The 17,210-nt window shown below is 44.2% G+C and overlaps 1 protein-coding gene across 1 annotated transcript in view; it reads right to left on the bottom strand.

Annotated features, from left to right (window-relative positions):
• Nucleotides 1-6,492: 6,492 nt before the first annotated feature.
• Nucleotides 6,493-17,210, bottom strand: part of LOC147117011 (protein mono-ADP-ribosyltransferase PARP14-like) — a 96,671-nt gene continuing 85,953 nt past the window's right edge. Inside the window, exon 16 of the mRNA XM_085987561.1 lies at nucleotides 6,493-10,628. Within this exon, the coding sequence (XP_085843687.1) occupies nucleotides 10,333-10,628 (296 nt within the window). The 3' untranslated portion in view covers nucleotides 6,493-10,332. The remainder of the gene's footprint in view (nucleotides 10,629-17,210) is intronic.

Here is a 17,210-nt window from a genome sequence, read left to right as displayed (position 1 = left end):
CACTAGAAATTGCCACCTTACATTTCTTCTCTCTCGGGTATCTTCCAACACGTCCACCCCTCTTCCATTATCCCTAACTCAAACCCTCACTGCTCTTCTGCCTTCCAATGCACCTGTCAGCACAGGCTTAAATCCCTCTTAAGTAAGCCCACTGCATTCTCCAAAGGGCCCATCAAGGCATGTGTCACTGCCTCCTTTACAGCAACAGCCCCACCCTCTCTCCAACTTTTTTGCCCAGTGCACCGGCTAAGAGTTAACATTACCACCCTCCCTCCTGTCCCACTGACCCCACCCCCCATCCACCACTGCACCATTGGAATCTGCCAGTGGATCAACAATCACCGGTCCTCCTTATTTCCTTCCAGAATGGCCATTCATTTACGAAGGCCCTTACCAAATGTGATTTTATTGTGGATAAGTGTATCGATACTGGCCCTGAATTTGCGGTGGGAGGGTTCCCGCGGGGAAATGCCTCCGATCCGCAAATGAAATGCCCACGTACCTGGGGCCTCTGGATCCACAGAGACATGCGGTCCTGGGGCTCTCCGGGTACCCGCGGGCAGAGGCCCACGTATCCCGGGGCGCAGGTGGTTCGCAAGCGCCCCTGGGATCACATGGGCCGGCCAAACGAATGACCGAAGGGGATCCCCATTCATGCTTATGGGAATTGCGTATGAACAGAATTCCCATAAGTATGAATGGGAATACCCCAAAAAATACACCTAGACATCAAATAAATTTTAAAAAATCACATTTAAAATGAATTAAAATTGCATTTAATTAAATATTTAAAACAAAAATTTAATTTTTGAAAAATAAATTTACATGTTTTAAAAGGGTTAAAAATGAACTCAGCGCATGCCTAAACCCGGAACTTGCGGGGCCCCTATGGTAACGTACGCACCTCGTGCGGCCTGTAATTACGGCCTAGTCTGCCTTTGACTTCAACTTGACTTATGAATGGCAACATCATCCTGATCTAGGCTAGTGTGACCTTAATTTTAGGTTTTAAAAAAAAAATTGGAGTTTCTGAAGTGTGAGGTAATGTATTTGGGGAGGGCTAACAAGGCAAGGGAATACACAATAAATGGTAGGGTATTGAGAAATGTAGGGGAGCAGAGGGACCTTGGAGTGCATGTCCACGGATCCCTGAAGGTAGCAGGACAGGTAGATAAGGTGGTTAAGAAGGCATACGGGATACCTATCTACCTGACGCAAGAAAACTACTAGGCACTTGGTCTAAGCGTTAAACAAAGCTTTAATCAACTGTTTTACAACATGGAGGTCTAGTTGTGTCCTTCACTAGTTCCTGTTAAGAATGTCCTGCGCAAGCTGGGCCCGCGCCAGAGTATTTATACTCTCCCTGGACAGCGCCACCCGTAGGCCGCTCAGTATTATTTCATAAGTCTTTCTTGCATGAATGACTGATTCATGTCACCTTCCTTTATTAGCTGAGGCATAGAATATAAGAGCAGAGAGGTTATGCTAGAACTGTATAAAACACTAGTTCGGCCACAGCTAGAGTACTGCGTACAGTTCTGGTCACCACATTACAGGAAATATGTGATTGCACTAGAGAGGAGATTTACGAGGATGTTGCTAGGACTGGGAAATTTTAGCTCTGAGGAAAGATTGGATAGCCTGTGGTTGTTTTCTTTTGAATAGAGGTTGAGGGAAGACTCGATTGAGGTGTATAAAATTATGAGGGGCCTAGGTAGAGTGGATAGTAAGCACCTATTTCCCTTAGCAGAGGTCAATTACCAGGGGGCGTAGGCTTAAAGTAATTGGCAGAAGGATTAGAGAACTTTTTTCACCCAGAGGGCGGTGGGGGTCTGGAACGTACTGCCTGAAAGGGTGGGAGAGGCAGAAACCCTCATCACATTTAAAAAGTACTTGGATATGCACTTGAGGTGCCCTAAACTTCAAGGCTACGGACCAAGAGCTGGAAAGTGGGAATAGGCTGGATAGCTCTTTTTCGACTGGTTCAGACACAATGGGCTAAATGGCCTACCTCTGTACCATAAATTTCTGTGATTCTGTATCCTGAAGCTCCCCTTCCTGACATTTGGCAAAAGATTTTTTTCTCCTTTGTAAGAAAACTGGTCACAACAATATCTGGCCATTCAACTTGGTGCAACATTGAGGGAGGCATGACAATTCCTGCCTCCCTTCCCTACACACAGTGGTAAGCTCCCAATTGCAAGGAGCAACACCACTGGGCCCCGTCTGAAATAATCAAAGGAAGCTGACCCGAGAAAATTGGCTGATTTCAGCACCAAATTCATCAGGCAGGCAGAAGGACAAGGGCCGCAGGTGCAAGGGAACAGCACCACCTCCAAGTTACACACCATCCTGAGTTGGAAATGTATCGCCATTCCTTCATAGTTGCTAGGTCAAAATCCTGGAACTCCCTCCCTAACAGCACTGTGGGAGTACCTTCACCACATGGACTGCAGCGGTTCAAGAAGGTGGCTCACCACCACCTTCTCGAGGGAAATTAGGGATGGACAATAAATGCCAACCTTGCCAGCGATGCCTATATCTCAGGAACAAATTTTTTAAAAATAGTGCTGTCATTTCACACTTCTGCTGGTGATCCTGCCAGAGAGAAAAATCTAGACTAGAGTTTCTGAAGCATTGCTCCTGTGTCTAATTCTACAGCCACCTCCTTTGAACTCGAGAGTCACTCTGTCAGCTGACAATAGTTCTGAGGCATCTGACTTGATTAATATTCCTGCAATACCACTCGACCGCTTTGACCCAGAAAGGGAACAATTAAAACTGGATCTCATTCCTGCAGGTAGCAAATTGTTCTTGGAAGTTTTCTTAAAATTTTAATCTTTGTATCTACTTTTACTTTGTTTCTTTTTTTCTCTCAATCCAATCTTTCTTTCCCTCTTTATTTCTCTTTCTGTACCTAATTTGACTCTAATTTATCCTATTTCCTTCTCTGTTTCACACAGTGTCAGCTGTGGCTCAGTGGGTAGCACACTCGCCTCTGGGTCAGAAGGTTGTGGGTTCAAGTCCCACTCCAGGGACTTGTGCACATAAAGCTAAGCTGACACTCCAGTGCAGTGCTGAGGGAGTGCTGCACTGTCGGAGGTGCCATCTTTTGGATGAGAGGTTAAACCGAGGCCCCATCTGCTCTCTCAGGTTGATGTAAAAGATCCCAAGGCGCTATTTTGAAGAGCAGGGGAGTTATCCCCAGTGTCCTGGCCAATATTTATTCCTCAATCAACATAACAAAAACAGATTATCTAGTCATTATCACATCGCTTTTTGTGGGAGCTTGCTGTGTGCAAATTGGCTGCCGTGTTTCCCACATTACAACAGTGACTACACTCCAAAAATACTTAATTGGCTGTAAAGCGCTTTGAGACGTCTGGTGGTCATGAAAGGCGCTATATAAATTCAAGTCTTTCTGTTGTTCCACTGTTTCTCCATAGACATAAGAACATAAGAAATAGGAGCAGGAGTAGGCCAATCGGCCCCTCGAGCCTGCTCTGCCATTTAATCAGATCATGGCTGATCTGATCCTAACCGCCAATCCACTATCACAGAACCATCTCCTGAATCTAACAGAATTAGACACACGAAATAGGAGCAGGATCAGGCTACACGGCCCCTGGGCCCGCTCCGCTACCCACAGGGCCATGTCCGATCCGAACCTAGACTCATGTCCAAATTCCTACCCGCTCCCCGTAACCCTTAATTCCCTTTACTTCCAGGAAACTGTCTATTTCTGTTTTAAATTTATGTAATGATGTAGCTTCTACAGCTTTTTGGGGCAGCATATTCCATGGACCTATCACCCTCTGCGTGAAGTAGTTCCTCCTCATCTCAGTTTTGAAAGAGCAGCCCCTTATTCTAAGACTATGCCCCCTAGTTCTAGTTTCACCCATCATCGGGAACATCCTCCCCGCATCCACCCGATCCAACCCCTTCACAATCTTATATGTTTCAATAAGATCGCCTCTCATTCTTCTGAACTCCAATGAGTAGGGTCCCAATCTACTCAACCTCTCCTCATATGTCCATCCCCTCATTCCTGGGATTAACCGAGTGAACCTTCTTTGCACTGACTCGAGAGCAAGTATGTCTTTTCTTAAATATGGACACCAAAACTGTATGCAGTATTTCAGGTGCGGTCTCACCAATACCTTGTACAACTGAAGCAATACCTCCCTATTTTTATATTCTATCCCCCTAGCAATGAAAGCCAACATTCCATTGGCCTTCTTAATCACTTGCTGCACCTGCATACTAACCTTTTGAGTTTCGTGCACCAGGACCCCCAGATCCCTTTGTACTTCAGTACTTTCCAGTTTCTTGCCATTAAGATAATAACTTGCTCTACGATTTTTCCTCCCAAAGTGTATAACCTCACACTTTCCAGTATTGTATTCCATCTGCCAAATCTCTGCCCACTTACTCAGCCTGTCTATGTCCCCTTGTAGGTTTTTTATGTCCTCCTCACTCACTACTTTCCCTCCCATCTTAGTATCATCTGCAAACTTTGATGTGTTACACTCGGTCCCCTCCTCCAAATCGTTAATATAGATTGTAAAGAGTTGGGGACCCAGCACTGACCCCTGCAGAACACCACTAGTTACTGATTGCCAGTCTGAAAATGAACCATTTATCCCAACTCTCTGCCTTCTGTTAGATAGCCAATCCTCTATCCATGCCAGAATATTACCCCCAATCCCGTGATTTTTTATCTTAAGCAATAATCTTTTGTGTGGCACCTTGTCAAATGCCTTTTGGAAGTCTAAATACACTACGTCCACTGGTTCCCCTTTACCCACCCTATATGTTACTTCCTCAAAGAACTCCAGCAAATTTGTCAAACATGACTTCCCCTTCATAAAACCATGCTGACTTTGTCCTATTAAATTATGATTATCCAAATGTCCTGTTACTGTCTCCTTAATAATGGACTCCAAAATTTTACCTACCACAGATGTTAGGCTAACCGGTCTATAGTTTCCAGCCTTCTGTCTACTGCCCTTTTTAAATAAGGGTGTTACATTAGCAGTTTTCCAGTCTGCCGGGACCTTTGCCGAGTCCAGGGAGTTTTGGAAAATTATTACCAATGCATCCACAATCTCTACCGCCACTTCCCTCAAGACCCTAGGATGTAAGCCATCAGGTCCAGGTGATTTATCCGCCTCGAGTCCCATTATTTTACCGAGTACCACTTCCTTAGTGATTTTGATCGTGTTTAGCTCCTCCCCCCCTTTAGCCCCCTGTTTGTCCCCCCCCACTAGTTAGTTTAAAGCCCTCTCTACAGCCCTAGTTATATGATCCGCCAGGACTCTAGTCCCAGCACTGGCCAAGTGAAACCTGTCCCAACAGAATAGCTCCCTCCTGCCCCAGTACTGGTGCCAGTGTCCCAGGAAGCAAAACCCATTTCTCCCACACCAGTTTTTGAGCCACGCATTTAACTCTCTAATTTTATTTGTCCTAGCCAAATTCGCTCGTGGCTCAGGTAATATTACCCTTGAGGTTCTGTTTTTTAATTTGACCCCTAGCTGCTCATACTCCTTTAACAGAACCGGCTTCCTAGTCCTATCTACGTCGTTTGTACCAACATGGACCACGACAACTGGATCCACCCCCTCCCACTGCAAGTTTCTTTCCAGCCCAGAGGAGATGTCCTTAACCCTGGCACCGGGTAGGCAACACAGCCTTCGGGACTCTCGCTCTCGCCCCCTAATAATACTATCCCCTACCACTACAACATTTCTATTTACTCCCCTCTTGAATGGCCCCCCGTTCCACGGTGCTATGGCCAAGTTGCTCATCCTCCCTGCAGTCCCTGCTCCTGTCCCCACAGGGAGTAAGAACCTCAAACCTGTTGGACAAGAGCAAGGGTTGAGGCTCCTCCAGCTCTACCTCCTGGATCCCCGTACCTGCCTCACTCGTAGTCACAACATCCTGTCCCTGACCATGGGCTACATCTGAATTAATTAACTTCATAGGTGTGACCACCTCCTGATACAGAGTCCAGGTACTTCTCCCCCTCCCTGATGTGTCGCAGTGTCTGAAGCTCAGACTACAGCTCATCAACACGGAGCTGGAGTTCCTGTAGCAGCAGAAACTTGTCACAGACATAATCACCATGAGCCTCAATGGGGTCCACCGGCTCCCACATCTCACAACAGTAACACATCGCCTGCTCCATTCTATGTAATTAATTAAATTTTTTATTGTTAGTTATGGACACCCTCTGCCCGATTTTAGATGCTAGTATCCCCTTTAATTAATTGGTCCTGTCGTTCACCAAGGTCCCAGATGTCCCGTTGACCTTGCCACGCTGTTATCAGCTTGAACTTCCAGCAATTTGCGGCGCACTACATTTTCTAGCTGAAGGGTGAGGGAAAAAAATCCAACTAATGGGACACACCATGAGATGCCCTGCTCCAGCAAATTCTGGGCCAACGATGCCATGTTACACACACATACATAGGACTTGTAATAGAAAACAAATACGTGAAAGTTTGTTTTATTTAGGAAGTAAGAATCACATTAAGTAATAAAAAGCACTGATAAGAGAAATTACAAGCTGAATCCATTTGTGATTATTGAATTATAGTTTATTAGTAAAGAAGCTGAAAGTGTTACAGGAGAATGTTCGCAGGATTAACCAAATGACATACACAACATTGACTGCTCAGACAGCCTGTGTATTCACAGAAGGAGTGTACAATTGCTGTACGCCAATTCAATTTATTGAGTAGGCAATATATGCTTAAGTTAAGATTCTGCTGTCATTAATGCAAACTGGTGACTTGGGAGGTAATGGCTATTTCTACTGTCCCATGACTAGGAAATCCATTACTTCCAACCACAGTGAAACATCACAGTTGGGGGAAATGCTCTGGTCGCTGTGTGTGTATGCACAATGTGAACATGGCCAAAATTTCTCTACACAATATAACTGCATGTGTAGTAACAAGAACAATTCTTGCCCTATATTATCTACTAAAATCAGTTTTGGTATAATAAACTGCAAATATTAACACTTTCCCATTTCTGCACAGAATACCATACACATGTTTATCAATATATATATATTCTGGACAGATTTGATAAGCTTGTGTCACATTTCAAATTTTCTGTAAAGACCTCAAATCCTCGGGTTTTTTTTTTGTAATTTTGTTAGTTGCACTCGTAAAACTAACTACAAAAGTAGATAATATGTAAATGTTTTGAAAATTAAAATGCTTTTAATGTACTTCTATAAAGCTTTAATATTCATAACTGGAACTATTGCATAACAAGTTTGATTTAAGCAACATTGATAAGAGAAAAAATGAGTACAATCTTTTCTAATTTCAACAACTTAAATTTTACATTGTGTTTATAGGGGGAATTTCTCAGCAGCAGTAGCTAAGAATACTGGTATCAGTGGGATAATCAGCTAATGGCTGCAGCTGGCAATGAAACTATTACCGCCAACTGTTCAATTTTCACCATTTGCTGGCGATAAGGAGCTCCACTGGTGCTAGGAAAGCAGGCACAACAGATTTAGGTGAATGGTTCTGCCAGTGGAAGTTGGTTGCTGTTATTCTCTGCTGTACCAAAGTGCAATTCTGTGCCCCCCATCTCTGCTACAGGCATGAACTTGTGTGTAACTTTGGGGGCGGTCGCAGGACTGATGCTAACTGACTGATATTTCTAGAGTTCCTGAAGGATAATTTGTTTATTCCAAGTGCTTTCAATGACAGAAGCCTTTCTGTCTTTTATTCCATTCACCTTACTGGTGGCAAGCTGCTTACACCCTTTATTCAGTCACAGGAAGGGCTTGGTTCTGAGCTGCTTCAATCCTCAAGCAGTTGGAAACTATTCAGAAGCTCACTGTTCTTTTAAAAGCCAGTTTATGCTTTGCATCAAATAAATTATTCCCCAGGTTCCATCATTCATAGGTTGATGTCTTCAGGGAGTTATCAATGCACTAAAATCAGTGGATTCAGATTTACCAAGCTCCAGGAAGCTGCCTGATCTGTCACCAAGGCTCCCAGACCATAACAAATTTGAATCTGCTGAATTTAATGTGTAAGTATAACCACTGATAATTCCTTGGAGAAACCCACTGTCCTCTCTTCACTTCAACCGATAATGAATGCTCAAACTAGGAAATGGTCTGGATCTTGTGTAAGGGGCGGTCAGGCTTAAAACAGAAGGCAAGTTGAGCATTTCTGTCTGCTTGAGCATACTAGACTTCTGTCATTTGGCAGATCAGATTCTCCTGTGGTAGTTTGAAGGTACCAAGCAATTTTACACAGCGAAGGTAAGTAGACAAGTGAGTAACAGGCCAACAAGTCCACCCTAGTCAAGGCAAAAGCAACCATCTCAGCTGTTTCCCCTAAATCAGCACATGTTCTCTTACTCTGCACTGTGTTAAGAGAGTAGTATTTGGGTCAGCACTTCCAATGTGGGTTTCTGGAGAGCTGAAAGATCAACTGATTTAATCACCTTGGGGAGTCTTTACTGCCAAGACATCGTGATTAAAGTGGGATAGTTGAGAGATGCCCTCAGCACTTCTCTGCTACAATACAAGAGTCCTGTGCTTGGCAATGATCAGACTAGTGACTCATTTCCAAAATAAAACACAATTAACAAATAACAAGAACTCCAATGATTCAAGCTGGCTGACCAGTCACTGTATAGTCCAGGCAGCCTGACCAGTCACTGTCCAGGCAGCCTGACCAGTCACTGTATAGTCCAGGCAGCCTGACCAGTCACTGTATAGTCCAGGCAGCCTGACCAGTCACTGTATAGTCCAGGCAGCCTGACCAGTCACTGTATAGTCCAGGCAGCCTGACCAGTCACTGTATAGTCCAGGCAGCCTGACCAGTCACTGTATAGTCCAGGCAGCCTGACCAGTCACTGTATAGTCCAGGCAGCCTGACCAGTCACTGTATAGTCCAGGCAGCCTGACCAGTCACTGTATAGTCCAGGCAGCCTGACCAGTCACTGTATAGTCCAGGCAGCCTGACCAGTCACTGTATAGTCCAGGCAGCCTGACCAGTCACTGTATAGTCCAGGCAGCCTGACCAGTCACTGTATAGTCCAGGCAGCCTGACCAGTCACTGTATAGTCCAGGCAGCCTGACCAGTCACTGTATAGTCCAGGCAGCCTGACCAGTCACTGTATAGTCCAGGCAGCCTGACCAGTCACTGTATAGTCCAGGCAGCCTGACCAGTCACTGTATAGTCCAGGCAGCCTGACCAGTCACTGTATAGTCCAGGCAGCCTGACCAGTCACTGTATAGTCCAGGCAGCCTGACCAGTCACTGTATAGTCCAGGCAGCCTGACCAGTCACTGTATAGTCCAGGCAGCCTGACCAGTCACTGTATAGTCCAGGCAGCCTGACCAGTCACTGTATAGTCCAGGCAGCCTGACCAGTCACTGTATAGTCCAGGCAGCCTGACCAGTCACTGTATAGTCCAGGCAGCCTGACCAGTCACTGTATAGTCCAGGCAGCCTGACCAGTCACTGTATAGTCCAGGCAGCCTGACCAGTCACTGTATAGTCCAGGCAGCCTGACCAGTCACTGTATAGTCCAGGCAGCCTGACCAGTCACTGTATAGTCCAGGCAGCCTGACCAGTCACTGTATAGTCCAGGCAGCCTGACCAGTCACTGTATAGTCCAGGCAGCCTGACCAGTCACTGTATAGTCCAGGCAGCCTGACCAGTCACTGTATAGTCCAGGCAGCCTGACCAGTCACTGTATAGTCCAGGCAGCCTGACCAGTCACTGTATAGTCCAGGCAGCCTGACCAGTCACTGTATAGTCCAGGCAGCCTGACCAGTCACTGTATAGTCCAGGCAGCCTGACCAGTCACTGTATAGTCCAGGCAGCCTGACCAGTCACTGTATAGTCCAGGCAGCCTGACCAGTCATTGTATAGTCCAGGCAGCCTGACTAGTCACTGTATAGTCCAGGGAGCCTGACCAGTCATTGTATAGTCCAGGGAGCCTGACCAGTCACTGTATAGTCCAGGCAGCCTGACTAGTCACTGTATAGTCCAGGGAGCCTGACTAGTCACTGTATAGTCCAGGGAGCCTGACCAGTCATTGTATAGTCCAGGGAGCCAAGCAGCACAACTGAAGTTCAAGTTCCACTAAAGGAAAAGTTGTGGTTTGGGATATTTTTACTCTTGTTCTTTGTGGAAAATCAATTCTTTACAGCTGCAGGAAAAAAAATCACTTTTAAAAAATTAAACCTTTACATATAGCATAGGTGACACAGTAGAATGAAGTTGCAATGGCTATCAGCAAGCGATCGACACTGCTTCAGTTTCTGCTCACTGTGTTAAAAATACTCATTTAATATGAAATCTAATAAGGTATTCTGGATATGCCTGATTATCCTGAAACACAACAAACACTGTAGGGGACTGCGTTGTATCTGTGACACTGTCAAACCGGTCTCTGCTGCTTCCTTCTTGACCTTTGAGTGGGGGCTCCTTCAGGTCTCGTTTCCCTGCACAGTATTCCCCAGTTAAAACTCTTGCTCTGTACATCACTTTGCTTCCTGTTGAGTCAGGTTTTGAATACGTGTCACGTGCAGAATATTCTGCGTTCTGGGCAAAATATGTTCCACATCCATAAACAACAGCTGGGAAAAAAGTGTGCCAGATGTTAGTTACTAAATGTTAATTGCACATAGAGTTCTATCTGCAACATATGCTGATGCAATTATAATAGTTTTCATTTTGTCACAATGGAATTATTACAACAGTTTTTTTTTCCCTTTAGCATTAACAATCATCTTGTCCAGGCGATACATATCTTACAATACTATGTACCACCTGTTTAATTTAGGTCTATTATTTAATGGTTTTCTCCATTATTCAAATTTTAAAAAACACTCCACTCTCTGCAGAAGTAAACCTAGATTATGAAGGCCAACGATATTGCTACACTTCATGTACATTTACATTACAACTGAAGCCTCAGTGCTAAACTATGTTCCTTCATACTGATGCTGCAGTTCTAGTGGAAATGCAGCTTGAATCCAGTCCAACCTGACACCAGAGGAAAGCAGAATGGAGGAGGGAGTCAGTGCAGGACTTCATGCCTGACTAATAATATAAAAGTTTATTAATGGTAAGAAGCAAAAAGTGCTTCTCAGCAACACTAAACTTGCAGTGTAAAGGCATATTAAAATGTCCTGATGCTACTAAGTTGTCCTATGTGACTCTCCTTATATAATATACTCTTCTTACTTTCAAAAATAGAACTAATGACAGCACAAAAGTGGTTTTGCTTATATACAGTAATATAAAGACACTTTTGCACTATCACTAGTTCTATTATCCAAAGCAAGCAGAGTCCAACCATTGCAGCTAAGATAACATTTTATTTTACAAAAGTATTTTTTTGACCATTTCAGATTCCATAACAAATAGCACAAAGCGGGGCTAGCCGGGGGAGGATTCTTTTATCTGAAGATTCCTTATTGTAGTAAGGAGAAATGCCATTCACCTCATTCCATCCTCCAGATCTGGTTTTAGGATTTAATACAACCACTCTTCTTCTCTACAATAAACTCATAATTCCTTTGCTCTTTGCTGAATTAGAAATTCACTGAATCAATATCCACTGCCATAGGTGGCTATCCATTCCAGTTATTGGCTTCAGTATCACATCCTTATTCTATTTTTCCTACTATTTATTTATACACCTATGAGCGTAGAGGAAAGTCAGGACTAAAAAGGCACTGCAGTACATTTGGCCAGTGTCAGAAACTAATATCCCTTGTTAGCCTTTATAACTGCCCTCAAACGTCAATCCAAATCTCTCAAATTTTCCACACAATCTCCCTCCACTGTCTCCCTGGCCACACGAATGTTCCCTCTAATTTTTTTTTGTACTGAACGGGCCACAAACTCCTTTTTGTCTGTGGGCAAATTTTACAACAACAACCTTTACAACGACAGCAACCACATATACAGTAATGTCATATTGCCACCCCACCGTCTCAAATCATGGACAAGGTTCTATACAAGTTTAACATAATTTCTCTGCTTTTGAATTCTATTCCTCTAGAAATAAACCCCAGTGCTTTATTTGTACTTATGGCTTTTTTAACCTGCGTTGCTACTTTTAATGACTTGTGAATCACTTTGCACCTCTACCCCATTTAGACTCCTATTTTCCAAGGAGTAGGTCGCCTCCTTATTCCTCCTACCAAAATGAACCACCTCACACTTATCGATATTGAAATTCATTTGTCATTTACATGCCCATTCTGCAAGTTTCTTTACGGTAGAATTAATTAAAAGCTTTTAGTTCGTCATGTACAAACTCTACTTAAAAGAAAAGTACTTGTCAGAAATGACTGGGATATAAAAGAACTGCATAATAATGCATTAACACTTCAGAAACGTCACTCAGTTACACGGTTATGCATTGACAAACAATCCAAAATCCCAAGGTGAGCTGAAAGAGGCATATCTAGTCGTGCAATTTGTATTAATTTTTCAACGTTTTAGCCCATCCCTCATGTCACTATAGCAGTGGCTGCACAAGCAGCAGGAGCAGCGGGTTTCCCATGGCACTGACGTGCTGTACGTCCACAGAGTAATTAGAATATTAATCACAATGCAACCAGACAACCAACAAATATAAAGTGCTGTAGTTCTTTAGTTCACAGTATTCAAAAGAATTGAACAAAAACGGGTATCCGTATTTCCAACTTCAATCACTTCCATTAGTAAACGTGCACTTATTCACAAGCTCAGAGAAACACATACACAATTTGCATCACCAAATTAAAAACAAAGAGCAGGAAAGCTATGATTTAACAGAAATAAACATTCATCTTCCTTCCTGGACAGGAGAACCAATCAGACTGACTTGGAAATATTTACTAATATGTTGACGTAAAGATGTTAATTTATGAATTTCACTTCTAATGTTTTTCTCTCAACATTCTCCACAATATTAATCCCTGCTCTCATCACAAAAAGTGTTGAATTATTTTAGGTACTTTGTAATTAAATAGCGGGACACAAACTTCATTGTACTCTCAATTTTTTATCTCCTATTTCAAACATTTATACCAAATCGAAATTGTACATTATCAGTTTAATCAAAGTATTTGCTGTGTTTTTCTCAATAACCAAATAGTGGTTTCTTCTAAAGTAACATAATTACATAACTCTTGTTTCTATTAACAATCCACTAAACGTTTAAGAGAAAATCTATATTTAGATTATTCCTGGGGCTTGTTAGAACTTTAGAACGGCAGACAAAATAAAATGGTTTGTGATTTTCCCCTTTTTTGGTTTGCTTCGCTTCCTAAACTCTTAGGCCTAGAAATTCGGTTGGTAGCGCCAGCGATTAGCGCCTAAAGAGCTCGAGAATTGGGGCGTTACCCAATTTTCAGGTGGGCGCTGTGAATATAGCGCCACCTCCCATATTGAGTATCCTTTTAGCACCGGCGCTAACTCTTTGCACGCGCCCGCGGGCGCAGGCAGATCATGACGTCATTTCAGTGTGCAACGCCTTTTTGGCGCCCCGGACCGGCTATTCGGTGGCGCCCGCAACCTTTCCGCCTGGCGCTATTAGTGACAGTTGGATTGAGCATTCCCAGGCCCTTCTCGGACTTGGGGGGGCGCTATTTAAAGGGGACAGCACTAGTATAAAAGCTGCAGCCATTTGGGCTGGCCATTCTGATCGTTGCTGGAGAGAGTTCTTGACCTTCTGTTGGACAGTAATTTTCTCATTGAGCCTTCGGAGGCACTGGCACTGGCAGCTTGAGGGCCCGGCTCCCGAGCTGGTGATGCAGTATCTGAAAGCAGGGAGGTGGAAGAGTGGCTTTAGCAAAAGGACAGCTTGGCAGCAAGGGATGCCAGATTGCGGCAAGGCTATGACATGGGTCCACAGTGAGAAAGCATGCTGGCGGGGGAAACAAGGGGAAGGGGACAGTTGTAAAAGGTGAGAACCTTATCATCGCTGTCGACAATGGGGTCGGCAGCTGCAGTGGTTACAGGACCACTCAGACGTCCTCCAAGAATCTGGTGGACTCTCTCCTTGAGATCCATGAGAGTGACCACTTGTGGAGGTCCTCCACTGGTGCGAAGCTGGTCTTTGCCAATCCTCGCCAGCTTGGACTGCAGGGGAAAGGATGATGCCCTGAGTGATCATCTCATGCCCCCCATGGTGGAAGAGCCCTTGCATGATGCCCTGAGTGATCATCTCATGCCCCCCATGGTGCAAGAGCCCTTACATGATGCCTTGAGTCAAATGTGCATGTGTGTGCCCAGAAAGGGCCATGGGTGCTTGCTGGCAGATGGCCAATGGGGCACAGCCCACCCTGTAGCCATAAAGTCAGGTGCAAATGAAGGGATGCAGAAGTTTGCAGAAACAACACTCACCCTCATGACCCGAGTGAGGTCGTTGAATTTCTTTCTGCATTGGACAGGGCTCCTGGTCACCATGCTGCTGGAGTTGACCCTCTGGCATACATCCCTCCAAGCTCGTCGGTAGTCCTTATGATTCGGCCTCCTGCCGTTGTCTGGGTAGAGAACATCTCGCCGGCGCTCCACTGCGGCCACCAATTGCTCCAGAGCGGCCATCAATTGCTCCAGAGCCTCATTGGTGAAGCGCTCTGCTCTCTGTCTCACCTTCTCCATCTGGTCCAAGTTTTTAGCGCCAGAGAAGGGCCTGCGCCGATTCTGAGGCCTGCAAGGCGCAGAGTGTGGATGCTGAAGCTGACTGACCCACCCCTTTAAGAGATGGCCGGCACCTGGAAGTCTCGTGGTCATCGGTAATTGAGAGCACCTGCGCTGCGCCCGTCGGCTCCGATATCGAGTTGCGCTGGAAGTTTAGCGCCTTAGCAGTCCCGTGTAATGCCTGAATTCGCGCCTCAATCACCTTTAGGGGCGATGCAACCCAATATTGCGCCAGGTGGCGATAAGTTGCGTCTGGCTATAAACTTTGCGCTGCGCCAATTCCAACGCCCCAAGCGGGGCTATACCTAATTTCTAGGCCTTAATGATATTTTTTAAATCAATAAAAAGTAATACGTAACTCCTACAAATCCTCCCGCCCTCCTCAACAGCATGGTTGCATGTTTCTGTAAAGTTACTCACTTCAGTTGATCATTCAAAATCAAATATTGAGAAATTTCAATTTTAAAATGTTTTAAGCATTTTAGAGCCTCTTTAAAACTGTTTGGGCTTCAAGACCTGGTTGAAACTTGTTCAGATGAGGGAAAATTGATTTTTGTTTCTGTTTCTTCCAAAATCATATTTGAAACTTAGGGGGAAAAAAGTGTTAACACATTTTTTGTGAAAAGTTAATTCAAAATCTTTAAATTCTTTCAAGTCTCGTTGCAGATTTGACAGAAGAAGTTGCTCCAAGTTTTTCTTCCCCTCTTCAACGCTGTTGTTAAACATACAACAAAAAAAAACCCTAATTCCAAATGGAGCTCAAATAAGAAAGTGAATAAAGTGGTTAAACGTCCTAAGAAGGAGGTGAGGTTATCTATCCCCAGCCTTGGCAATGAGTTGGGATCAGTTTTGGAGAAGTTGTTTCCTCTTTTTCTGCTGTTGTTCCCTTCATCTCTCACAGGCCTCGAGGTACAAACAGGGGCACAAACGTTTCCCCCTCTCATAGCATGATTTAAATAACCCTGATAAACGCTTTCAAAAAGGGGACAAAACCTGGCAAAATTTAACTGGACATTCAACATCACTTTCCCATACTTTTTTCTGGCTTGAAACAATTTTCCAAATTTTTTTTTTTTTTTTTTAATTCTCATATTTTTGTTTCCCCACTGGCCTTAAATTTGTTTGCTTTAGCCTCCTTCCAGCGGCCATTGTACACGTGCTGCATTCCATCTGTGTTGTTCAAAAGTGCGGCCGCCGCTCAGTCCCCGGGAATGGACTATCCGCGTCTGGACCCTCACCCCTATCTCTCTCTCCCTCTTTCGCTGTCTCTCTCTCTCTCTCCCTCTGTTTCTCTATCTCTGTCCCTGTCTCTCTCTCTCTCCCTCTGCCCCTGTCTCTCTCTGTCCTCGTCTCTCTGTCTCTCTCTCTAACTCTACGAATCAGTGTCGGTTCAGGAGAGAGCTTTCCTCCCATTTTTATAAACATTTAGAATCCAGTCAAAGTTGGAAAATGAGCAGAATTCTTTCCCTCTTAGGGGAAATGCTTCTTGACAATGCTTTCCTATTTGTGCTCTTGTGATAATGAAGGTGCTCATATCAGTGGTGTAAAAAATATTGGCAAGTAAAATCAAGGAAAACCCAAAGATTTTTTATAAATACATTAAGAGCAAGAGGGTAACTAAAGTAAGAGTAGGGCCTATTAGGGACCATAAAGGTAACCTGTGTGTGGAGGCGGAAGACTTGGGTATGGTTCTTAATGAATACTTTGCGTCTGTTTTCACAAAAGAGAGACGATGCAGACATTGCAATCAGGGAGGAGGAGTGTAAAATATTAGATGAAATAAACAGTGGAAGAGGAAGTATTAAGGGGTTTAGCATCTTTGAAATTGGATAAATCCCCAGGCCTGGATGAAATGTATCCCAGACTGTTAAGAGAAGTAAGAGAGGAAATAGCAGAGGCTCGGACCATCATTTTCCAATCCTCTCTGGCTACAGGTATGGTGTCAGAGGACTGGAGGACTACTAACGTGGTACCGTTGTTTAAAAAGGGAGAAAGGGATAGACCGAGTAATTACAGGTCAGTCAGCCTAACCTCGGTGGTGGGAAAATTATTGGAAAAAATTCTGAGGGACAGGATAAATCTTCATTTAGAAAGACACGGATTAATCAAGGACAGTCAGCATAGAAGGCCCTGTCTGACTAATTGATTGAATTTTTTGAGGAAGTAACAAGGAGGGTCAATGAGGCCAGTGCATTTGATGTAGTCTCTATGGATTTTAGCAAGGCTTTTGATAAGGTCCCGCACGGCAGACTGGTCACGAAAGTAAAAGCCCGTGGGATCCAAGGCAAAGTGGCAAGTTGGATCCAAAATTGGCTCAGAGGCAGGAAACAAAGGGTAATGGTCGAAGGGTGTTTTTTGGACTGGATGGCTGTTTCCAGTGGGGTTCCACAGGGCTCAGTACTGGGTCCTTTGCTTTTTGTGGTATAGATCAATGATTTGGACTTGAATGTAGGAAGTATGATTAAGACGTTTGTAGATGATACAAAAATTGGCCGTGTGGTTGATAATGAAGAAGAAAG

The sequence above is a fragment of the Somniosus microcephalus genome, chromosome 5 (assembly GCF_052327205.1).
Source record: "Somniosus microcephalus isolate GS21.2 chromosome 5, FLI_Smic_1.0, whole genome shotgun sequence".
NCBI lineage: Eukaryota > Metazoa > Chordata > Chondrichthyes > Squaliformes > Somniosidae > Somniosus > Somniosus microcephalus.
This window is presented reverse-complemented; position numbering and strand designations above follow the sequence as displayed.